This window comes from Spodoptera frugiperda, chromosome 15 (assembly GCF_023101765.2).
Source record: "Spodoptera frugiperda isolate SF20-4 chromosome 15, AGI-APGP_CSIRO_Sfru_2.0, whole genome shotgun sequence".
Classification (NCBI taxonomy): domain Eukaryota; kingdom Metazoa; phylum Arthropoda; class Insecta; order Lepidoptera; family Noctuidae; genus Spodoptera; species Spodoptera frugiperda.
In genome coordinates this window covers 7,935,388-7,961,539 of record NC_064226.1, presented here as the reverse complement: position 1 = coordinate 7,961,539, position 26,152 = coordinate 7,935,388, and the positions used below count along the sequence as shown (strand labels likewise).

Genomic DNA, 26,152 nt, shown 5'->3' with positions numbered 1-26,152 from the left:
ACTACTATTATTTACTGCTACCATCGCTGCAAACGATTCATGGAAGTTTTCCTAACGCACTCATAGGAATTGCAACAAACACGCATTTGGCGAACGAAACGTAATGATTGCAACTCAATGCTACAGTGTAATACAACTCGACTAGGGTTCGACTGTAAAGAACAATTCATGAGACAATAAAACAGATAAGTAGATCGAGAACAGCTCTCAGTGATCGAGCAAACGGAATGAAAATGTAGTTCGAATACTTATAACAGAGGCAGAGGAATGCCGTTTAAAGTATACATTCATTTGGCTTAAAGCGGACAGATGTTAGGATCGCGTGTACTCCGCAATCCTGAAGCATTGCAGCGATATTGCTCTCCACATTTATAAGTCCCGGTAATGAACTTGTAATATTACGAACCATATTAAAAATAACGGCACTTTTCATTAAATTATACGCATTACCTTTATCAAACATAAAATTTATAGACTTAAATTAAAGACAAAAAGTCGTTATGTTATTATTTATCAGTTCGTTAATTAATTCCGTGATACAGATAAATATGTGAACTAGTGCCTTTTGAAGTGATAATCAAATACACACTTCGCTTGATTAAGTTACTATACCTTTAAAAAGCTCATTCCTGCGTTGAAAAGTCGAGAGGTAAATAATGTATCTGTTTGATACGTGGAAAGGTATTGGTGTAGTTAACTGACCGGTAGGTAATAGACCAAACATTTGTGAGGGCGTTAGAATTACTGACGCGGCGGCTGGCGAGGGCTGGTAATCGGGCGAGAGGCGCGCGGTGACGCGGCGAGCGAGCTGCGACCGCGGCGATGTATCGACATCGGAGGTAATTTAAGACGGTAGAAGCGACCGCGCTATTTGGGCCAAATGCAAGCAAGTAATTATCGAGATAATAATGCTAATGCACTTATCATGTCGACGAGTGCTTCCGCTGGCGACACGATGTTTTTTCCGACGATTTCATTTCGACGGTATTCTGATGTTTGTATTGGAACTTAAATCGTACAATTTTGTTTCGAATCTATTTGTATTTTAAGTAAGGTTGTTTGAAATTACAAGTATTCGACTCAAGAATTCTTTATTGTTTTGTAATAGAGTTAATTGTTTATTTGCTCCGAATATTATTATCATTTACTTATTTTGAAATGTTGTACGACTAACGACATGAATATGGAAACAATTACTTCGTCACTAACTTAAATAAAATTAAAAGAACATTTAATGAGACAAAAATGGTAAACTATGTGTACTTACGTCCGTTGCTTTTTGTCCAATTAGGTAGCGTGTAAATAAATGTATTTTATTATTCTGCTGAACATTAACAGGTACTTATTCGCATTGAGACAATTGTTGTCTTAACAAGAACAAATAACTAAAAACAACAACATACATACCTGTATGTACCTATGTATGTTGTTGTTTGCTTCTTCAGTATAACCTCACAACGGCGTTATTACAACATGCTGTATATCAGGTTTTTCTGTCTTTCCCCATGTACGTGATTAACCGCTTTTAGTTCTAATACTATAATTACGTATACGATGCACTGAAGAACAATGTTACTTATTAGACAACAATTGTACTTCAATTTAATAAAGGGCGCTCAAAATTTTTCACCACAAAATTTCATTCATTACAGGTAAGCTTTTGTAAATGGAAGATTTATAACTAATTTAAAAAACACTACAAAATAAAATAAAATTGTTAAATAACTAAAAGTTGGGTAAAACCTGTGACTTCGAACTACGATTGTTTATCTATGTGGAAATACCCTTGTTGTAAAATGGAAGAAACCCATTTAATATCGACAGTTTATCATCCCGCGCAAATTGTACCGACGATGGAGACAAGTTGCCGACTACTCGTAGGCGAGGAGTCCTAGTCTAGGAGGTAACCAGAGCACCGTTGCGCAATGTCAAACCAAAATACAGCGTAATACAGCTTTCAGACTTACTCATAAATACACTCGATTTAATTCTTGCACAAAATCGATCATGGCGAGATTACTGAGACTTAAGGCTCGTTTCATAATACCTGATTAATTATTGAATGATGTATAATTGTGCTTAGTTTTCAGATAATTGTAGTAGTTAAGCTAACAGATATTAAGAAAAAAGTTGTCACGTTGTAAAGTAACTAATATTTATGTTTATAATCCTACGCAAAGTTAGATTTAAGTTCATTGTTAGTTCATTTAATACAAATCTTAAAGCTCTAAATCTTAATACAACCTTTCCTGATTCTAAAATATATATTTTTAATTTGTTTTAAAATTATGTGAAGTCTAACATGAAACCTTTGGACCAACTCAAGCCATTCAATTAATAAAGTGAACAATCTTAATTAAATGTATCAACTCTAACTCATTGAGTCGTTGTACAATTGAGAACGTACTTACGTAGGTACTTGTGCGAATAACACTTATAGATAGGGACTTCCTTTGATAAACATGTACCACGAACAAACGTATGTACATATTATTATAAATACGGCAATTCAATTCGATAAACAAAACTATTAACAGTTACGATATTCGCAAGAAATCGTTGAACCTTTATGAGTTTAAGGAAAAAGAGAAAAACGAGCGTAATTATAAGCGTAATTGTCTAATTAATAAGTTATCACGATGCAAAATCTTTGGATAGAATATCGTTTTACGCTAGTTCTATTGAGTTTCGGCCAAAAACCTATATAAATGTTTTGGATTAAGTTTCCCTGATAAATGTCTACGTATCATGTGTATCACAGATAAATTATTTTTAAACAAATATATGTTATCTTATTTACATTTATAGTAAAATGTTATATCAATTTCACTCTAATTAAAATAATCGCCAAAATAATTAAAATCACATTATAATCAATAAACGATTAAGAAATGGTATTTTAAAATGTTAAGCACTGTTTATTATTATTTTGTAAATATTTTCTATTAAAATCTATCTGACATAACCATTTAGTTAGTTTCTTTCGATTGTGAACTTTATATTGTACCAAACAAGTCTGAAATCCGTCCAAGTATTATTGCTTAAGGAATTCTACTCATATTCCAATACATTGTATGGCTTCGGAACAATGAACTTCATAAATGGAACTTCAAAGAAAAATAATCCTTACATGAGTAGAATAGAGTACATTTTAGAGGAAACTAATTAAGAAAAACCCCTACAAGTAAATTAACTTGTCAGTTAGGAAATTACTAATTCACACCTGCTTTTACTGGTTGTATTCAGAGATCACGAAATGTAAGTTAGCACCTCTTAAAGAACTATTCGGGTAACAACTTAACAACGACACAGGCAACACAGGCGGTGCCGGCGCTCATTGTAAACTTAATTGATTGTTTGAAGACGCCACGTTTTACTGGTACTCGTGTCATAGAGTTAAGACTGTGTTTTAAGTTATGTACCATCTGCACAGTTATTTAGTATGTAAATAAAGATTGATTGATTATAGAAACAGTAACTATTGTTTTGCTTCTGATCTGACCAATGGTTACAAAATATATGGCTTCATTAAAAACTGTAATTATATTTTAGTGTAACTTTAGCTACTATCTCTATACTATACTAAGTCAACCTTTATTTTCTTACTGCCATACAGAATAATTGTGTACACTGTACTGTAAATATAACATAGGTGTACGTAGTACACATTTTTCTCCCCGAAAAATACGCTGAAGTGTTTATGTTAAAATTAAATGTGACAACTTCAATTTTAATATTATTAAAATTCTACTAAGAAATAAGGTTGAGTTTCGAATATTTTCTTACTCATATCACAGCATGATGAATAAGGAAATATGTTTAAAATACCAAGGAAATTCATTAGTCAATTTATACATGTATAATAATTATAATGTATAATGGATTCCCACACTAATACAACGTGTTTGCTCCGATACACGCGGCGTGCGCGCAGTTTTTAGACAGAGATCAAGCGATAATGATACCATTACTGATTAGATAATTAACTGATGAATAATTGAAGTCATTTTATTGATAAATAATCATGTATATGCATATCATGTATGGTGGAAACTTACTAAGGTTTACTAAATAGGGATGATGATTCAATCAGCTAATTAGATACAAAACTAATAAGAAATATTTCGATTGTTTAGACGCGAGTTAGAGATCGCTGTGTTACGTGTGACGTCACAATTTTATTCCATTAAAATTTAATAATACCGTATTCTTTCTTTTAAATTACCACTTTAAACAGACGTTAGGAAACAATTGGTAATCATCCCTATTGTAAACATTCGTAGTCAGATTAGTAACAAGCGATAGAAAACCGCAAGGTGTTAAATATTATTATAAAATATTATCACTTTTTATTTATCGATTTTCGATAGGTACATATCAATTAACGCAGAATGAGATTTCTAGTGGCTTGACAACCGCAAACCGCAACTTTTTTATTATTTACGATTCACAGAAAAAGGCATAATACGACGAAAATAAAATGCGATAAGTTATTGTAACTACTTATTTATCAGCAATTGAAAAGAAAATGTAAGATTTCTATTAAAAATTAAATGTACAAAAAAGACTACCTACCAGTTAAAAGAATCGTTATAATTTGATGTTATTTTTTTACAATTGGAATTCGAGATATTTTTTATTGATGAAATGTAAAGTGCAAACACTCTATCAATGTCGTTGATGTCTTTTGTTCTAACGGATATAATTGATTGTTCTTAATTCGGTTTACTTTAATTGCATATCAAAAATGTCTTGTTTATGAGTTAGTAGGAATTCAATTGGAATCTAATTTCGCTTATTAGAATGTAAATAGAGATATTATTTTTCTTAATAGTTTTGGTTTCTATTGTAACCTAAAATAAATGTACTGAACGTACGAGTCTAAGATATAGGATTGATTGTTCATATACTTTTGGGAGGAGTAACATTGTGTCGTCTATGCGTGTGTTCGCAGTTACAACAAAAGTCTACGCTTCCTAGAAAGGGCCACGTTATAGCCGTCGTGCGAGGAGGTGCAAAGTGCTTCGTCAATATTTTCGTTTGGGCCACTCTCGTACCAGCAAATTACTAACATTACAAAAAAGGTTTGATCAAAATGAATGTTTACTCAACTTGTTGATACCGGAGGCGAGTTGTTTGTGTTCGTCAGTGACTGTGGTGTTTATTTGTAACAAATCACTGGGGAACGTGTTTTACCCAAATCGATATGAATCATGATGTTGATGACATTTGAAGATTTGATAAGAATTTAATTTTGATGGAACTAAGTTTTAGTTTATTGATTGTACAGTGGATTGTTATTAAAATGTTATGTTTGGAATTTAAACATTTGATTAAGGTCTTTTATATAAAAAATACGTTTGTAGATATTCTTGTAACTACGTGAGTTTTTTTTTTATCAATGTATCGTTGTCAATGGCAACTGCGGTGGGAACTACAAATCATAATTGCCGAAATAAGATACGTGAATTATACTCGTACATATTAAGTTTTGAATCATTTTACATAATAAATTCGTAATTAACTCAAAAGCTTGAAGAGGTTTTAGGTAAAAATAATAAAATGTTAATACGACGAACTCGTATCAAACGGCAGCCTGTTTTCGATGCTGTGTATAAAAAATGACATTGCTGCGGTTGGGTATGAATGAATGCTGTATTACTTTATATGTGCTTTGGTTTTACATTCCCGAGCCTTTCGAACGTGTTTGGAAACTGACATCAACACGACGTCGATGTTACTGCTCGATGCAGTCTCAGATATTCAAAGCATAGTTCAGTTAGTACTTACAGTTTAGCGATTTGAATCTTGTCAGCGTCATTTTGTCTTCCGAAGTCATGCCACGGCCTGGTACGTGGCGCCTGAGCAGGTGAGTGGTGCGCTGATGGAGTCCCTCTACCGTCCTCACCCACTCCCGGCTGCTGGCATATCACCGTGTAGTCGAATGACTGCACGGACAGACACATATTACAATCACACCAAAACAATAATATCCCCGTGTGTACCTAACTGCTCAAAGAAATAATATTTACCAAGAAAAACGTTTCCAACGTAACATAAAACCTAACATCTTTACGACATTTAACACATTCTTATTTGCATATCTTATTAGATTGGCACTGTGGTACTAATATTAAGAATATATTTTTATAATAATTCCCTTTATTTTTCAACATATTGAATATATTGTGTAACTTCGAGGTTTCTATTAGTCATTTGTTTTTTTAAATATTGATACATATACGTACCATCTCTTGAGTTGAGTGGAAACAAAATATGTACCGTAATGAGATATTTAATGTCACAAATTCCAATAAATTAAATCTAATTAGCAACTAATTTATGATAATGGTAACACATTAAAATATCATTGTAGTTACGTCATCGTCACTACCTTTGCTGACAACATTAAAAATAATTACAGTTATGTCGTGAAAATGTTGAGTTTCGAACATTGATAACGTGGAAGGTCATAACTATTTACTAAGCTATATCTAGCGCTAAAGGAATGTAACATTCATGTTGGAAGTCGATGGACAAGTCGACAAGTTGGGAACAATGTTCAGTAGCGAGTGTCAGCCATAACTTATTTAGTACCAGACTCGTTTCTTTTACGTCGCGCTAACAAAAGACTAAATTATGAATGTACAATCTAGACCAGTTGGGTGGTAAATAGGTAGTTTCCATGCTCGTGATCGCCACACCCTAGGAACTGCCAAGTCCTTCAAAACCACTTAGCTCAACCAGATTACCGATCATGTCAATTTGTTATTTTAATATGTAAACTCATAAATTTCCAGTCAAACGCGAAGTGTTCGCAATTGTGTTAGTTAAAGGTCTTGCGTGGTGTCGACTCTATTGTTTGTACGTCGACGCACTTGTAATTAGTGGACTCTGCTATTATACTTAGATTATCTATTAGCTAATTATTCACTGCGGCTGTTCTAATAGGAATTGTTAGAGATATACTAATATTGACACTAGTCTAGTTGGCAAGTGGTGTGTTTATATATGTATGTACCTACTTTTTCGAACTATTTTGTATGTTTAATAATTTGGAGATCATTCATCGAAAGACAATTTTAATACACGATCACCATCTGTGACCACGAAAGTATAACAATAATAGCAAACAAATTTAAATTGCAAAATTATATGTATCTAGAACATTTAAATTTAGATTTGAACAGTTATTTTGTCAAACAGAATGATGACCTCATCATAAACTTCTATGGCTAAACATACTATACAACTACTGACTTGAAAGTGTTGACTTATAAAAGACTCCTAACTTATCATAAATAAGGAATATTTGCAAAGATAAGACAATACTGAAGAGCGCGGGTGGGCTTCGATTTTTGTTGGTACAAACTACCACTCCAAACAAATGGGTTTGCAACTTTAACGTTACGTTGGTTCCAGTCGCGATACTTTTTAGAAAATGTATAAATGTACCTAGACATAACATTTGAAGTGAGAAGTGAAGAATCAAATTCTCTTAAAGCATGAAGTGAAATGTTCAATGTGAAGCCACTGAGAAACATGTTGTGAATCTTCACAGCATGTATCTCAAAGGAGTGACAAATGCATGAATGAGCCCTACGACTGTAACATCGCAGCGATCTGTAAATACATCGGTACATTGTTGTGTAGTGTTGTTGTTGTATGTGTGTGTATGTGTGAGAAGCCCGCCCGCCCGCGCCCATGTCGTGCACCGACCTGCTGAACAGCGGACGCGTGGTCCCGAGGAGTCACTGCGTCAGCTCCTATGCCGCTATCTGGTGAGGGCAGGTCCACTGTGAGCCCAGCGGCTGCGATAACACTCTTGCTGTGATAGCGAGGGGTGGCGTATCGATCACTAAAGGCGGATGCAGATGCCGGCTCCGCATCAGCATATGGTGGTGCAGCCCTTTGCTGATAACCCTCGCCAACGAAGTACTCTCTGTAGTAGGGCTCGCCAGCGAAGGTGGCCGGTTGGCGCGAGTACTGGTCGCCATAGGGGGTGGGACTGGGGGTGCCTGGCGGCGCGAACATCTGGGCTGCGTACATGGCGGCGTCTGGCAGCAGCGAGCCGGCCGAGGAGGCGCGCGACGGCGCCGGAGACGGCGAGGCCGCTTCACCAGGCTCACCCACCGCCACCTGCGGACACACGCGCCTGTTACACGCGCTCTCCCACGACAATTGTCCGCTCCGCAAAGTCGACGCGTACATGCCGCGTCAAAGCACAGTTCACAGCTTCACGTACACTAATGTCGATTGATTGTTTCACGTTCACGTTTATCAATGAGGGTAATCCCGAAAATGTGTAATGGTCCTTGACAGTCGCCGAGGTCGGCATGCACTGGGCGGGCAGCACTGGCCGGCCGAGCTGGGCGCGGGCGGGCGCGGCTAGTGCGTCTCGAGCACGGTGCTCGGCGCATCGTTCGACAACCGCGATAAATAATACATGAGTGACCGGTACAGTAAGTGTGTGAGTGCGTGCGCGCGCGGCGGCGGCGTGCGGACGTGTGACGCACCTTGTGTCGCGGCGGCTTGAGCGCGTGCTCGGGCTCGTCGACCACCTTGCGGCTGAGGTCCTCGGGCTCGCGCTTCACGAGCCCCGCGTGCAGCAGTCCCGAGAGCTCCGCCAGCTCCGCCCCGTGCGCGCCATTGGCCGCCTTCAGCGCTCCGCCGGCCCTGCGGAGGGGAGACACCCGTGATTGGTGACGGTGCGCGCGCGCACCTCGAGTCCGCCCGACCTCGCCATGCGCGCGCAAACTCGTCATACTATCATTCTCGCTCTAGGTGTTACACACTGTCAAATTGTCACATGGTATTTTCCTAGCAATCAAAACACAAATAAAATTATCATACTTGTTGCAGTTTGCAATATTATTTACATTATTGCAAGGCTTACTTTATATTTCTTAGTAAATATCAAATCCTAGATAAAGTTATTTTACAGATATCTGACCTGCATGTTCTGCTCATTCCTAATATGGCATTTGAGATAGAAGCCTACTTTCAAACTGTATAATACAAAATAGTTGACATTATTTCACACTTTATCACGAGACTGTATTTAGTTGTTGAATAATATACATCAGATACCAGTTTCCATATAATTTCTGGTATTCTGTCTACATTGTCTATTCTATCTACATATTCTGTATATATAGTTAAGTTTGAGGTTTATAGTGAACATTTATATTAAGTTAATGTTTTTTTTTTTATTCAATATATTTGTGAATATATACGTAAGAAGTATATTCGTAAAGATACCATAACGTATATTTTTTTAGTATTACAGCTATAGTGCTGCCATCTATTTTTAAATTAAGAAAGTGTATCAAATGATGAATACTTATTTTACGTTAACAGGAGACTTATTAGGGATTTATTCTCAACTGTGTTTACAGTTTTCTTATTTTTATCGTACCTACATAGAAAATACATAAAAATAATCACACATTCATTGATTGTTTTGATTATACACTTAGATTCATAGTTTTCTCGCTAATTTGAGAAAATAAGTTCGTTATTTGGGACAAACATATGAAGTCTTAACTTTTTATCTCACACAATATTCAATGTAAACTCTATTTTTTGATATTTCTAAATAAATATCCAGGTTGAGTAATACAAATACCACTATATTAGCATTATAGCCCATTAATTTTCGATTGTCGTTTAAGTTGATCAATTGTTACCATTTGTTTAATGATTCCTTGCGGAGAGCCTAGTGCCAAACATTTCTACCCTCAAAACTGACGAGACAGTTGCAATTTTATATAGCTAATAATAATAATAAAAAAATAATCTGTGCATGCATAATAATAACAATGAAAAATAAGAGACCAATGAGGCGTTGTGCACTTAAATGAAAAATCTTATTTCACAACTCTAATATTTCTGAACCACGATAAATAAATTAATAAAGTCTAAAACATCGACACCTGCCTTTATTAATCATTTCAATTAATTCTTAAAATTAGGCGCCAACCGATAAATAAATTGGTCTGAAAAAAACATACTAATTACACTGCCCTTATTGCGTACTACGAAGCGCTACGAAATTCGTAGAACTTCGTAGCACCTTAATTAGTGTAGAGTTCTACGAAAATTGGTGACTACGACGAAACATCTCTGATGGGATATGGTCAGTTTTATCTTTAAGTATGTTCTGACATTACTTACGGGTCACTATAACTTATATTTTATTTTAAAGACCACGATCTTGATTGCTACGTGAATAAAAAAGAGAAACGGTAGCCGATTAGATCCGATACGTAAGAAGCACCAACATCCGTTGCAGGACAATGAGGACAATAATATCTATACACTACTTGGAAGATCGAGGTCAAACTATAATTCAAGACAATCCCATGTTACTGCAAGAAACAAGATAAATTCATGTTTTAGTATTTAATCGATTAGTTTACACACACTGAGAACAATTTGTTACTTAAAATGGTAGACGTCACTGTGACATATTAGAGACATAAAAGAAAAGACCGTGTAACTAATAAATCAAACGTTCATCACACGAGGCGGGGTCACTCACAAATTGAATATCCAAAAGCTATCAAATGAAATGGCACATGACAGATGGGTTCTGACAGCGATACCGAAACACTGAAGGATGAAGGTGGCCCTGTACACCAACATAAATATAAAACAATACACATTTACCATAAACGTCACAAGTAGGACGGTTTACATGTAATAGCGTTTGCAAGTTCATTTACATGGGAGTGATTTGATTTGTTTGCATGTAAGCGCGCACCTCGAGCGGCGAGCGGCGCGGGGCGCGGCTTTCGTCGGCCGTTGTCAGTGCGCGCCGATTTATGATAATTGAAGACATGTTTCACCGGCGCTCAGATGTTTATTTTAGATAAGAGAGTCTCGCGGCACTATTTCATGCGTCCGAATTGGTCGGGACGCGCGACCTCCCGCGCGCCGAGCTCCGGACGCTCCTCGCCCGTGTCCGATTGCAATTCTCGCTTTGCTCATTCTTCACGATTTATGCACGCGATTTGTAAGAGAAACGCGACGAGTGTGAAATCGCTCATTCGATAAGATAAAGCTGAGCCGTATAAAATATTTCTGTTTGTTTCGCCAAATTTCCGCAGCGCGAGTAACGAACAACGCGACATGCGAAAAGTGAAACGAATTTGTAATATCAAGAGAATTATCCGCAGTTATAGACTGTCTGTACTGTGGTATCTTGATGTTGTGAACGTTCATCCTGCCAGCTTTTTTTGCGATGCATGCAAATTGAATTATTGGTATTAATCCGAGGTCGGTATGCCGGCGGCGTCACGTAGATATCGTTATTCATATGTGCGGGGCACAATACGGTGTTTGCTTGTCGCTTATTGTTGACGCTTGTACAAACGGGACAAAGCGCGCTCCGTTGACAGCTGACGCTTCGAGCGATGTGGGTGCTGCCACTATCAAGTACCGAGCTTCTTACGAAAGTCTCGCATTCTTATCTGATATTTGCATAAAATAAAAAGAGTTTTTTATACTGACAAAGTACCAAATTAATCCTAGATGCTAACGCTATTTGAGGAGAGGGAGAGTATTGTGGATGTCCTTACAGTGCATCAACTTATTACTAGTTCTAGTATTAGCCCTACGGTATTATAGAAGAAGATTAAAACCAAATAAAAGATACTATTCCATACGACAAGACTTCTCTTAAGGAACAAAATAATCTGACACGTATAAATACCAGTCAGTATTTTTAAATATAGTTTTTCAGAGACACTGATCAAATTAAACATCCCATAGTTTCTCAGTTTACAAATAAGATTTTTAAGAAATGCGATGTTTACAAGTTTAACAACCCCTTTAACACGGCTAGCACATCCCTCGTCACCGTTGTGTATATTTCTCAAAGTCTATCAGGTAGCGGAATAGATTTCCCAAACTGTTAATCTGATATCAGTGTCATGTTGCTTGTGATTAACATAACAGTAACTGTAATAAAAGGTAGGAATGATCACCATCTCTAGCGGTGTGCTACATTTTACATGCAAATATAAATTTTCTTATCAAAGCGGAATCGGTTCGTAGCTCGGATGCAATTGCCATTATAATTATTTGCAATGTTTACTTAACACCCTTTCACACATGATGAGATCTCGACAATACGATACTTAGGGTGCAAGGACCCTCGCGCCAAACTCATGCATGCATTCAATGCGTTTATCGAACTACCTCTTACAAGATACAAAGGGCATCTTTCGCGAGTCGTTTTTTAATTTTTATAATCGGAATAACTTTTTTAGATAAAATATAGTATGGAATATCGAAATTAAATTATAAATATTGTTGATGCTTAAGATTTCTACCTCATAGTTAAAGTAGATACCTATCCAAGTTCTACGTTTCTTCATTACCTATTCTAGAATATTGTAGAAATAACTCATATTCCAAATATGGTAATGTCGTTATCTGCGACATTTATTCTGAAAACCCTAATGTAGCTCCACGGAACCTCAGATAATAACTTAATAAGCTAACGCATGCGCAGCGAGCTCTATCTATAACAAAATCTGAGGCGGCGACAGTTTATCCATCGTTTGACGAATAGATTACAATCTACCGAACGATAAACGAGACGAAGGAGGCGCTTGCAGCGGATACGAGCAACGTAATTTCATTCTATTTGAATATATCATTCGACTAAATGTAGGTTTATTGCTGCTTTTCTCACGGAACTAATACATTATCAAAAACTTTAATTGAAAACGATTTCGCCATTTGTCTAAGTCATTAAATCGGGCGTGTGATTACAAATAACTGTCTCTGCCCATTAATTTCTCCGTACTTTATTCCCTAAATGGTAATTAATTTTATCTGCCCACAGCGACCGAGTAACAAAATACTAATAATAAACAGTACTTTGGCCTACAGTCTACAGCTCTAACGAATTCTTTGCGCAGCTGTTCCAATATAATACTATAAATATATTCGCATGGTGAAGAATGGTCAAGAAAGAATGGTCAGTCCCGGTTTTCATTTTTCGCTACGTGATGGCCGAGACTATCAGGGACAACGAAGTTACCATCTTTTTATGCATTATCCTCATAAGAGGGTCCGTTATATCCAGGGGGATTGAATGGTATTAACTACTGTGTCTTCAACAATAACGACGTATCTTCAAGAGGAAACCGGTTCTAGTCCTAAATGGGTCACACGGTTCCAACTCCCTGAGTTTTTGTTAAACCACCGCGACATTAACGACACATGTGCTCAGCTCGCTTGCTAAATGCCATATTATTCACTGCTTACTTTTAGCATATACAATTAATTTAGTTTTCATTTTAAAACTATTAAAAACCCTTAAATACTTAAAATGGCAATATGATGAGTATTTTAATGCTAACTACTTACAAAATATTATCCGTTTACCTACATAGTAATTAAATACGAAGATAATTTCTATCATTAGCTCGTAAAATAAGTTAGGTACATTAGTGTGGAGAAACCGACTTCCCGTTAGTACAGCAAGTGCGAACAGTGACAGGGTCAAGAGGGCGAGGCCCTCCCCAGAGGCATCCCGCCGTGCGTTTCTATGCTAATCTTAGCGTTAGCATTCGACAGCCTCCGACAACTATTAATGGTTATAGCCGCCGTTTCCATTTAATACCCGTAACATCCGCGTAGTCCTGTGCTTAGACTTTAGTTTTACTTAGCTGCGCCCGCGCACTACGCAATGCGTTTACGAAACGATTTCACGCCTACGTCAACGAATCTCTAAGGAATACAGACGGAACTAGTTCACTTCTACATGTATCGAGCATTCAATTCAAATAATACGAGCGATTTAGACAACAAATAGTGTGCTTGAAACCTGACGATGCACTGGCGCTGAACTATTAGCATACAAACGCATTCGGAGACAGAACGCGCGTATGGGTGCGGGCGACTGAGAGCATTCGTTATAATTTTGAATGTATGAATGAGCAATAGCGGCGCGCGTTGAACCGAGCGCGTGGGACGCGTGCCGACAATGACTCGAGACAAGTCCTGGGCGTCCTTGTCAATGTGAGCCGCTTCCAGCCACATCCGTCTATTGTCATTATTTGTATTTATGCACTCCCGTAAACAGTGACGAGCATGACGGGCGGAATGGAGACCCGACTGTCACATTCTGGAGCGCAGCCTCGGCAGCCGGGAGCGCGAGCTGCACACCGGCAGACCCTCGGCCACGTCGTCGTGTGTGGTGACACGTGGGAGGCTTTTACCACTTCGACAGTTCACTATTCCTATGTGAAACACCTACTCGTACATAACAAAACGCTAAAGAATTTACACTTGCACAAGTTATACGCGTAGTTAACATTGCGTTAATTTTGTTGACAACAGAATTGAATTCAAAAATTAACATTTTCACGGATTCAAAACTAGTTTCTTATTCAACTAGTGTTTATGGAACATAATAAAACATTCATAAAAGTTTAAATGGTCTGTATAGGGTCAAGTTAACATTATGCACTCCTTGTATTAAGAATGACACGGCGTTTGCTCATTTTTGCGCCGCTATTCAAAGGATGCTGTTAACAACCTCTTTCAAAGAGCGAGCATAATTTGATCGGGGTCGTGTTTCTATGGGAATTCGTTGAATGCACCGACTTTATTCATAAGCATTTAGAAGATTTCAAAAATTGTGTCAGTTAATTTTTATTATTCTTGTGATTTACGTAAGTAGTTAGAAAATGTGAATGCGACATTGGTATAGTATTTTTATTTGTTAAAAATATCGCTAATTAGTAACTCAATACATAATATTTTAAAATATTTTCGTTATATCTAAATATAATGAGCATTATAGTTTCATAAATCATAATTCTTCAATCTCAAAATATTTATAATAAAACACATGTTTCTTTTGCAAAACGAAGTCAAATAGCAAAAATATGTAAATTTCGGAATGATATAGAGAGACAGGCGGCCGACGGGAGGTGAGGGGGGTTCGCGAGTTGCGAACTGCTATTTCGTTAATCCTGCTATAGGTATTCAAATGAGCGCTCATGATTTATTGAGTGGAACATTAACATTTTTATTATTTGTTATTCTTACACCTTTCGGTGGGGCCGGAAGCCACGCGGCGTCTTGTCTCAGTGTACTCGTCCGTGAGACTGGAGCAACACACACAACCCCCGGCCCCGCCCGTACATCATTGTGCACAAAAACTCCACTACACAAAGATTGCATATTATCATAGTTTACATATAAATTTTACGCGAATTCATTCCGTATTCACTGCGCCACGATATTCGGCGATTATAATGATAATTGCTCCGATACACGAACATTCAATTTGATGTACGGCCGTGAGAATCGACGATTGATTTTCCGCGATCATTTTCTGATTCCACTTGATTGTTAGGTATCGACTTTTGGAATTAGATTTGCATATTCGATTATCGCTCCATGTAGGTATTATTCGTATGTTTATATTTTAAATGATTAATTACGCTCAATGCGTGCTTCAAATGATACTTACATACAAACATAGGTATTTGCGTATCTAACTCTATTTGTAATAAATTAATGTTTTGCAAAGTCGTATATCAGATTTAATGAGCAACACCTAACTGCTATATTGGTAAGCAACCGTTAGTTAAATGAATGTGTAAACACGCTAGAGCCAATTAACAACACAAGTCAGAGGTAAGCAAACAGTGTTCAGGACTCACGGCCAGACATCGACAAGTTTGGCGTCTTTGTGCAGGTTGAGGTGCGTGTCCTGTCCGAGCGGCGGCAGCTTGTAGTACTCGATGGGCTGGCCCTGGCCGTCGTCCGCCACGGCGCCCAGCACCGCGGACGTGGCCGCGCTCAGCGGGTGCTCCGCGCTGGAGTAGTACGCGCGCCACGACTCTCCGCTCACCTCCATCACCTCTTTACGTCTCCTGCAACAATAAAAAATACTATAAAACACCTGTATATTATATCGAACACGAAATTTGCCGTTAAAGATAGCACTATTTATTTTCATTCAGGCCATAGTAGGTATAGAGTAAATCGAGTAAACATAGCGTAAAATACAGGTATACAAAACCACTGTATTTTACGAATGAGTCGATTACAACTTACGAACCAGTTATTAGGCGTGACCATTTTGGTACGGATACTGACCTTTGATGGTACCCACCGCGGTCATCGCATAATGTGACGCTACGTTTGCTAATTGTTGCGCACACAGAGAATGACTCAGCAAAGCCAGTGTCGGGTGCGAGAGTGAAATGGCTACTATCAGAACGAGCTTCGAAAACATGCAGGGATGTCTAATTCGGAAGAGTTTATGCAAGTTCGTCGTAGTACTCATACGTCACGCGGTCGGGTCGCCTGGTGCCGCACAACCTGATGTAGAACAGGTCTGAACCACTCGCAGAACCGGAAGGATACGAGGCAAATCCCTGCTCCCTCGCTAACCAGTTTAGGTCGTCTGACGTCACGCTCAGCGGTATCCGACGATGCAGACAAATAAATAAAAAATGTTGGAAGCACGCGTCGGACGGGTTTGACCGGATCGTAGTTCTACCTGATTCCTGTTCCTGGTGTGTTAATATATCGTGGCATTTGTTGTGTGAAATGTGACATACTTATGCACTCCCACTTTCCTGAGCGCTACCCTCGCTACTCTAGATAGACGTGAATGGACGTCGCGGATCCTGCTACCACCCGTAGTTCCATCACAGTAAAAAAGTGGCTACAACTTCAGCTCTTAATTTTTTTATTAATATTCTATCGCGTCGGGGACACTGCCGTCTTCCCGATTTTTCTCTATGCATAAACTACAGTCAGAGTTTTAGGACAGTATCAAACAGCATCTTGTAAAAATGATTCTTCCAAAGGTTGTATGAAGTCATCATCGTGGTAGTCCATGATTATCCAATCAATGAGCTAACCCAGGTTATAGAATGTCACGTTAGTGCCAAGCAAGAATAGAATGTGCGAATTGGATCAGAGAACTGGAAAAGCCAGCTTCTGGCATTTAACCAGCCGAAGCGTGAGTCATTTGACGAGTTAACTGGCAGGCGGTGGCGCAGGGGGCCGGGCGGAGCGGCGCGGCTGCACCACGTGAATGAGATTCCGGTAGGTGCGCACGTAAAAATCGTGCAACGAATCTAACAGGTTTGCTGGGGTCCTTGCGAGGCCACCGGGACTGGTCTAACCTGCCCTGTGCAGCCGAACCTCGAATTTCCGATCGTTTCCTATCACGTTTGCCTCGATTCAATATATGTAAACATACGAGTTTGTTTACATTATAAGCCATGCAGTTGCCCATAATCTGGAAGTATTCGAAACTTAGCGTTGTGCAATCACTTTGACAAAGCTACGCTTAACTGGTATCTCTATAAATAATTAATTGATTACTCTTTTCTAGCTGTCAATTGTTCGAGCCATTTAAGTTTCGCAAGTTGCCTACTCCTTGTGTATTTGTTTGGTGTTGAGTATGCAATGAACAATTCAATGGAGCGATTAGAAAGTATTGCGCACAGCTGTCACGACGACGCAACGTATGCTAGAGCGGAACGGATGACTTCGGCAAAGGGTTGGAGAAGCCTTGGTAACGCAAACAATGCATTCGACACGGATATTGCACGCACGACTTTTCGACGACGACTTACAAAATCCTTGAAGGTACACCTCGACATCTTCTTACAATAACATTATCTTCTAGGACCAAATATCTGGATCGTTTACTCCGTGAATCAGAAAAGTCGAAACTGTATAAACAAAGACGCGCTTGAGTGAAAGCTCGAGTATGAAGTTGTCTCTAAGAATATGAATTTCGTGCTCGGTCGCGTCGGAGACATTGCGGGATGGATTTATCGGAGGTGTACAGCGTATACAGCGAAACGATCAGTCGGCGGCGGCGAGTTTCGAAAGGCGGCGCTCGTCCACGTCCACGTCCGGTGACGCGTCCAACTATCGATCATTCGGTTCGTTAATAAATAACACGTTGGCGTCGCTCGCCGCTTATCTGCTGCTCGGGCATGTGGAAAAATTTGGTGTAGGTGTCGTAACGGAGCGGCACGCATGTCTCATAGGGTTGCGTGCGCCCGCCTGCCGAGCTTATCCTCTCCGGTTGTTGGCTCCGCTGCTCGTAGCTTTAATTTTATCAACCTCTTAATTAAAACCATAAAACCAATATTATGAAACTACTGCTTCATCGATTTTTCTTATTAAATGCACCACAATCTACCTATTTTAAGATGCTTTCAAGTTTTCAACACGTATCATTCCAATTTATGCCTAAATAAGTGTTACTGCCTATATTTAATCCCGTCTGCACAGCGATGCAAACTTTCACGTAGATCTATTTAACCTGTCTCATAAGCACTAACCTCACGTAGATATATATCCATAAAGGTAGTTGTCGCAGTGCAGATATATTGAATCATGCGTGGCGGGCGGAACAAGCCGCGCGGCTTCACCTCGCTCACCCGGCAGGTGCAGTACCTACCTACCTTCAAGGGAAAGTGCAGGGTGCGGCTCAAATCTACGCATGTTTTATCATCGATGATAAGAGAAACTAGTAACTATCGCAACTAACGACTCATTACCAACGCGAACCGAGACGTGATAGAAACTGATGATTGAAACGATTACTTTTCATTAGCCCGTAAATTACATCTTAAGTAGTACCTTCTCGTACGTATATCATGTACATGTTCATAACATGTGTACTGTTTTAATTAAAACTTGCTTCTTAAAAACATTTTAGAAAAGCTTGAATGATCGATTAATAAACAAGCAGTCCAAAAAAAATGCTCTACCACTTATTACCGAAATTTTGATAATTATGTTCTCAAATTTTTGTCACGTAATCAATGTTCCTCTTGGTTAAATTTCGATTATTCGTAATAATACATCTAGTATTAACATAATGACTTCGGATTACCATAAAGATCCAAACGTCATACTAGTGCACTTATAGGGCTGTGTCATTAATAATCCATTTTGTATTCCCACATTAAAGCTAACGATTCGCGGTGGAATGCAACTTCGCTGCATTTTGTCAATTAAAGAATTCGCTGGCTTGGATTGTGGGCAGCGCAGCGCTGGACGCACACTGTTATGGCAGCACAAAAAATGTACATTCTTCATACCAGTATAAATAAATAAGGGATGAGTACAGGGAGCAGTAAGCGCGAACGCAGCCACGCCGAGCAAAACTAAACGAGGAGCATTTTCGACAAACCTCTTTTTGCGGCCTGACGAGGAACGCATATGCGATGATTCATTTACGGAGTTCTTCACCGTACAAGTATGGCCAACATTATTACTTCTGTTTTCTTGGCAGCATTATGTACGGTCAACAAGAAATGTTTTCTCAGAAATATGCGCCCACGCAGATTAAAGATGGAAACGCAACATGGGCACTAAATAAGTCATGTCTCCTGTCTGCGTAACTAGTAGCATTCAAGTCTGAAAATTTAACGTTTCTCTATAATTACGCGCTGAAGCTTACAATTACCGGCCCTAAATAAGCAACAATGGGCTGCGATCTACATAAATATGTAGAATTGAGGAACGTATGAATTGTCATGAGGAGTGTTTGGATTCATATCTCGATTTAAATCAACGACTACCTGTAAATAAAAGGGGTAGTATTGATGCATTGAATATTTGCTTTGTTTGAAATACTCTTTATTGGGCAATGTCATAAATACACATTGTATTGTGAAGTTTGTTTCATTGTTTACCTTCTATTCATAGACACAGACCGTTATTTCTCATATCTTTACTAATAACAAGAATACAATTTAATTTCAAATATCGTTGACCGTATTTCACACGTCTTTATAGAGCACACACGTAGCATTTTATTCAAAATCTGACATTTGGCATGAAATAAAATTAAATTCAGGGCACATAAAATGTTTATTCACAATTCTTTTTAAAACCGTTGAGTGACCGTTGAGTGACAACGCTGAGTAGGTTGACGCAGCGGTTGAATGCGACGTTAACTCGCGATTATAAGAAGTGTTCTTTGTATTGTGCGTGCTCGGTCGCGCGGCCGCGGTCGCTGCGATCCTCGCCGGCCGGCCGCGTGAGCCGTCACACACATCATGATCAATACACGCTTCATTTACAAAGGAGAATAATTGTTGCAATTGAAAAACTTTTGAGATGACTGCATTATCTACTACGATTTTTGAAGTCCGTTGACGGTGACCAAACTAAGAGCAACTTAGACAAAACTTTTGTATTGTATTTATGTTTCGTTTTTATATTAGTTCCTACCTAATTCATTTGGTTATGTTTCACTCATATAGACTAGATTTGAAACTCTAAATTACAAATGCACCTAGTAGAATGCAAAAAAAGACAAGCTAAACAATGAACGTTCACACAGCGTTCATGTAGGAGACAATTTGTGCCATTTAGCATTGAGGGGAAGTGCGGAAATAGAGACGGCATTGAAGGCCGCCTGCGCCTGTCTGCGACGTATATGAATACGTTCGCAATTACTGCACCACCGAACATGACAAAAACTGAACGAAGCACTTATCATCGATCATTTTACAACGACTCTTTAACAACCATTTAACTATAAATAAACTTCCCTTTAACAAACATACGAGGTAAATATTATTATGTTATCTGAGAATTATAAAGAAGTAAATTAAGAATAGTTTCAACCACTAGTGACCACATAAAAATATATCTCTAATCTCCTTAACGGTCGAGACGGGATGTATAATGTTTCGGTTTCACTACAAATCAAAATGATATATACAATCGAAGTTGCACGCATTAAGCTCTAGTTAAGCTCGCGTAAAGTGTCTTATTAGAAGAGTTACGAGCTTAGAAAGAAGGAACGCCCGCGGCGCCCGCTCCTCTCTAAACCCAAAATAAATGCCTCGTTTCCGTTTTGTCTGACTTTTCTAATTTGAATGCCGTGTGTGGTCCATGTTCATCGAGAAGGCGTTACTTAATAGCTTGTACAGCCTTTATTATAAATCAGAACTACGGCTAGTATAAATCTGTAAACAATATAAATTGGGTAGAGCAATAACTTAAATGGTTTCGTGAAGCAATAAGTCGGGTACGTGTGTTGTTATCTCGAAAAACAAATGAAGGATAATATTGTGAAGTGAAGCTCATTCCGCCGCTGTGTCAGTTAGTCATGTTTGGGCTGAGCGACTTGTATCGGCTGATTAAAGTCTGCACGTTTCAATGGAAATGTTAATGCTCTCGATTGTGTGCTAAACGTGATACTCACCGAACGAGCAACCGAACAAAGAGACCATATCTATAAATTTCTTGATGCGAACTATACGAATAAAAAACCTATAAATGACACTCCAAATGAATTTCATTCTTTAAAGCAGCAATAGTAAAAACTTTGATATGTATTCTTGGATAGATTCGGCTGCTGTCGTTAAATCACCATGAAGGTATAAATTAGGAGCGCGGTCCGCGCAGGCGCACAATACGCAGCGCGCATTGTGCCGTGCCAATTGAAACAGGTTGTGGTTGGCAGGTATCTATATAACGTGATTTATGCTCGATTATGTTATACTCCTGCGACTATAATTAAACCGCGAAGCCATTATTCCCCAAAGATCTACAAGTTCTGCGACACTGCCCACGGAAATATGGCAATGTTGATTTAATGCATTCAGATTTGTTATCGCATTGTTTTACCCAGATGAACTGCCGAGGTTATTAAGGCCCCAACAATTGAGCAACTATTAGTCAGCTCTAACAGATAAAACACGATTATTATTGATGTCTTACTATACGAGCAAGCAGACACTTAAGTTATTTACAAATTCCATTCTTAGCTCGGTGCGTCCACCGGGACCGCTACGTAAATACCGCCATTTAGCAGTTAATACGTAAAACCGTTCGAACTACTGGCTCTGCCTAAAAAATCGTATTGAAAACGATTAAGAAATACCAGTACCTAGTACCTATAGATAGACAAGTCAATAAGCTTTGTAAAACGAATGTAAATATTTGTCGTATTAAGATAATTTATCGAGAATTCTGTACGAAAAAAGTGCCACAAATAATAAAAAGTTGTGTAGTCGTGGTAAGTGGCGGTGCGTGGACACCGGGCAAGCGGCGGCGCAGGCGCCTCGCGGCTACGCAGCTTTTAAAAAATCGCAAACAACTCGTCAGCAGGCTGACAATTGTGAGAACGCGATCAATTATCCTGTGCAAATAGTAATTGTCAACAATAAATAAAGTATGAATTAAACTGTGCAGGAACGTTTTCATTATCGGTACACTGTTAAAATAGCATGTCAATCATTTTACGAAGCAATCAGCGGAGCACGATGGCAGGGCGCGAGATAAGCTTTTAATTACCTCCGACGCCTATTTACATATTGTAGAAGATACTCGGGGATATATCGCAATTAGGGGCGTATGCTTCTTCCTTTTAAGTGTCCGAGTGGCTGGGTTTGTTGCAGTGGATAACATCTGTTTGACGGAAAGATTAAATGCTCTCACGAAGAAAATTTGCAATAAGCTGCGTGCCACACATGCGAGCCGTCTGAATTGCGATTTCCATTTTGTAAAACATTTAGCAACGTCCACTGACACCATATTTTATACGCCGAGTTTCGATTAATACGTGTGTACGTACTAGGTATGTATAGAAAATTAACATTTTACAAAGTAGCGTGCAAATTAGAAATAAATTTCTACTATTAGTAAATAAATATAAGGTTGTGTTTCAATTGTATTTATTTAACGCTACGTGTGTTTTGTATAAATATAAAACAGTACTAAATAGAAGACATTAATAAATGTTCTTACAAATTTATTTTAATTGTCAGTAGTTTAAATGGATGCGTAGTTTAGTGTATATAAACAAGTTACAATATTAGTAAATCAAAGCAAATGACTACATACAGACAAACCTACAGAAACATTTCATTATACTTATTAAGAAAACTATTAAGTGATAAAGTCGGTGGCTGTGTAATATAATCGATATTTGCTAGTTTGTAAAGGAAACGTATAATGCGCCAAATCGGCGCCTACTAATTGCGGAGGTAGATAATTTACGAGCAATCTGAATAACCTAGCCGTCATCGTCCCCGCCGTGGGATTTGGAGGCGAAGGTGCTCGCGCGCGTCTTTAGATTGCGCGCCGACGCGCGTCGCCGGGGCGAAACTCCACTGCCGCGCCAGATTGGCGTGGCGGGATGAGCTCCGGCGCGATCTCATGGCGGAATGGCAACAGCGACTGTCGCAACCGAGGGCTGGGCTCGCTGTCATTGCAGCGGTAAGTCCCCTCTTTGAGGAGTGGCTAGAGAGGCGCCACGGCGTCCTCACCTACCGCCTGACGCAGGTGCTTACCGGACATGGAAGCTTCGGTAGGTTCCTGTTTCTGATTGGGCGGGAGGAAACGCCCGGGTGTCATCACTGCGAAGACCGCCCGGAGGACACGGTGGAACATACGCTTGCGGTCTGCCCTGCGTGGGCTGAGCACCGCCGTGTCCTCAGGGATGTGGTCGGCGACGGCGCCCTCTCGCGTCCGGCACTGATACAAGCCATGGTGCGTAGCGAGGGGGACTGGGATGCCGTCTCCTCCTTCTGCGAAGCAGTCATGCTAGCTAAGGAGGAGGCGGGGCGCGTGAGAGAACGAACCTCTTCACGCCCCAGCCGTCGCGAGAGACACTCCGGGCGTCGGGGATCGCGAGACGATCTCCGGCCACCGTAAGTGCGGGTCTGCGGACGGCGAGCAAGGGTAGCTCGCCGCCCGACCAGAACCAGACCCGTGCGTGCGGCGCGTCGCGTTCCGCGCGCGCCTCAAAGAGCCATCAGACCACCACAGATGGGGCCCAGTAGGGCTGATGCCTAATCCGGAGCTGCGGACTACCTAGCGGGTTTACCGGGGCTCCGGCTCGACGGGCAGGAGTAGGAACGGGGTGGTTTTTAGTCAGTAAGAGTCTGACACTCCCTCTCGCCTCGCCCAAGGCGGGAGAAGTCATTGGATGATTTTCCACCCTGAAAAAAAAAAAAAAAAAAAAAAAAGCCGTCATCGTCAGCCTTCCGCCACCACTACGTAACGGCCCTCGAGGAATGTGCTGGCCAAATGTAATTATATGCCAGACAAACAAAAACCATTATTGTCTAACATCATATTATTTCAGTTTATTCACTCTGTATTGTTGTCCTTCAACACTTCTTAGACGAATCTCGACCTTAAGGGTACTAGGGTGTCACTCGATTAATTCAATCAAGATCCGCTGTGGAAATATTTCCCATCTAGTTCAAACTACTTTTCTCCAACTTTCTAAGGAAATTTGAACATCATTAACTCCGCCATTAAAGGAACGAAGCTTGATGATAGAGCATGGATGGCGTACGTTTAAATCTTATTAGTGGGATGAATAGCTGCTATCGTTTTTTTGCAGAAAGATAATTTTATAGTTAATTTACGTGCGATAGAGTAAAACGGCGTGTTCGCTGTGAGCCAGCCCCGCCCCGCCCGCCGCCCGCGCCGCTGCGCTATCTAAATGCAAATCGGATAGGTTCGGTGGATGTCCACGATAAATCAGCCTCACGGGCCGCGCTCCGTTATCCGTCCGAGTCGCCCTCGGGCGCGACCGTGCGACGCACCACTACACTATCATACCATTTCACAATGCAATTATGCCAACACAAATTATATGGAGTATAATTAGGTTCACAAGAATTACATATGCTTCAAACACAGATAAATATAGGTCTTCATGTAACGACACAAGTGCAAAAAGTTAACTTCAAACACTGTATTATCACCACACAAGAATTTCTGCGAACCTAGGGGCTATTAGTGATGTCTGTTCACAGATATGTTTAGTTATATTTATTTGTAACAGTTATTAGTTAAACTAATAGCGACAAGAGAATTATGTCTGTTCTCAAGAGCCTTGAAGTGGACCTAAATGCAAAAGGTGCTTAAGGAAACGCAATCCCCTGAATCATTTATCATTAGTGTAGTGCAAGCGCAAACGGACATTTGTGCGCCGGGTAGTATCCAGTGACTGTATCCATTACCTGTACTGCGTAAACATTTAACAAATACCTTGTTGCACTGTGTCACAAATAATCTTCAAACAAAACGCTGCAGAAATATATTTACTGAGTAGATGTATCTTGTTTGCATAATTCCTTTTGTTGAAATAAATTACAAACAAAAAGGTTGCTATAGAGTATTTAATAACTCAGCTACCGTGCAACAGAATAGTCTAAGACAGCGTGTTATTGTTGTCTATTAGGTACAAATCAACAATTGACTTTAACAAGGCTTAATAAGCGGTATTTCTGTGCTTGTTTTAGTATGAAATAATAAAAGCTGTGTTCACTTGCAATCAGATATCCACACGTAATTGTCGCTCGGTAGCGGCGTCCATTCCAACTTCATAACCGTTTTTATCGACTAGTTCCACTAGTTGGAATCTAATTAGATTAGCTGTGTTCAGGTCTCAAGATTAAAAATTATCTCCGATCGAGCCGAACGGAAATGTCTCTGTAATAAAATTGTTTTCTGTTACACTTTTTTTCTATCTTCCGTTCTCGTTTACCGCATGTCGTGTCATGATGTCATTGAACACATAAACTATTACTAATAATGCCGCATAATTATACGTTGCGTTTAGATGAGGTCGTAAATTATTAGTATCTCTTTCTTGAGGTTTGCAGCCAGGGGGGAAAACCTTACTAGGTGTTGTTTACTGCCCCCTACTCTTGATTATTTCACTGAATTCGAATCAGTTTTAGAATCCCTGGGGTCTGAGTACATGCATCACATAATCATGGGTGACTTTAATACCAATCTCCTCTCCCATGAATCCCGTTCCCGCAAACTCCTTCAAATTGTGGAGTCGTCAAACCTTCATGTAATACCTCTGAATCCCACCCACCACAATACTGCTGGTGATGATTCCTGGCTTGATCTTATCCTCACCTCCAATCCGTCCTTTGTATCCTGTCATGGTCAACATGACGCCCCTGGTTTTTCTCGCCATGACATGATTTTCCTATCCTATATCCTTAAGCCACCCAAGGTGAAGCCTAGGGTTCTGTATAGGCGTTGTTTTGCGCGGATGGACGGAGCAAGATTGCAGGAAGACGCGTCGCTGATTGATTGGGAGCCTCTGTTGGCGGCTACTACAGTCGATGACAAGTTGGCGATTTTT

General features: G+C 39.5%; 1 protein-coding gene across 5 annotated transcripts in view; it reads right to left on the bottom strand.

The window, feature by feature from the left end:
* Positions 1 to 26,152, bottom strand: part of LOC118269607 (protein grainyhead) — a 98,458-nt gene that overhangs the window by 23,437 nt on the left and 48,869 nt on the right. For 3 of the 5 annotated variants that reach the window (XM_035584795.2, XM_050699091.1, XM_050699093.1), the window contains 4 exons: positions 15,693 to 15,905; positions 8,517 to 8,676; positions 7,720 to 8,139; positions 5,791 to 5,948 (listed from right to left, as the gene is read on the bottom strand). In XM_035584795.2, coding sequence (XP_035440688.2) covers positions 5,791 to 5,948; positions 7,720 to 8,139; positions 8,517 to 8,676; positions 15,693 to 15,905 — 951 coding nt within the window. The remainder of the gene's footprint in view (positions 1 to 5,790; positions 5,949 to 7,719; positions 8,140 to 8,516; positions 8,677 to 15,692; positions 15,906 to 26,152) is intronic. The other 2 variants (XM_050699092.1, XM_050699094.1) reach the window with 1 other exon arrangement.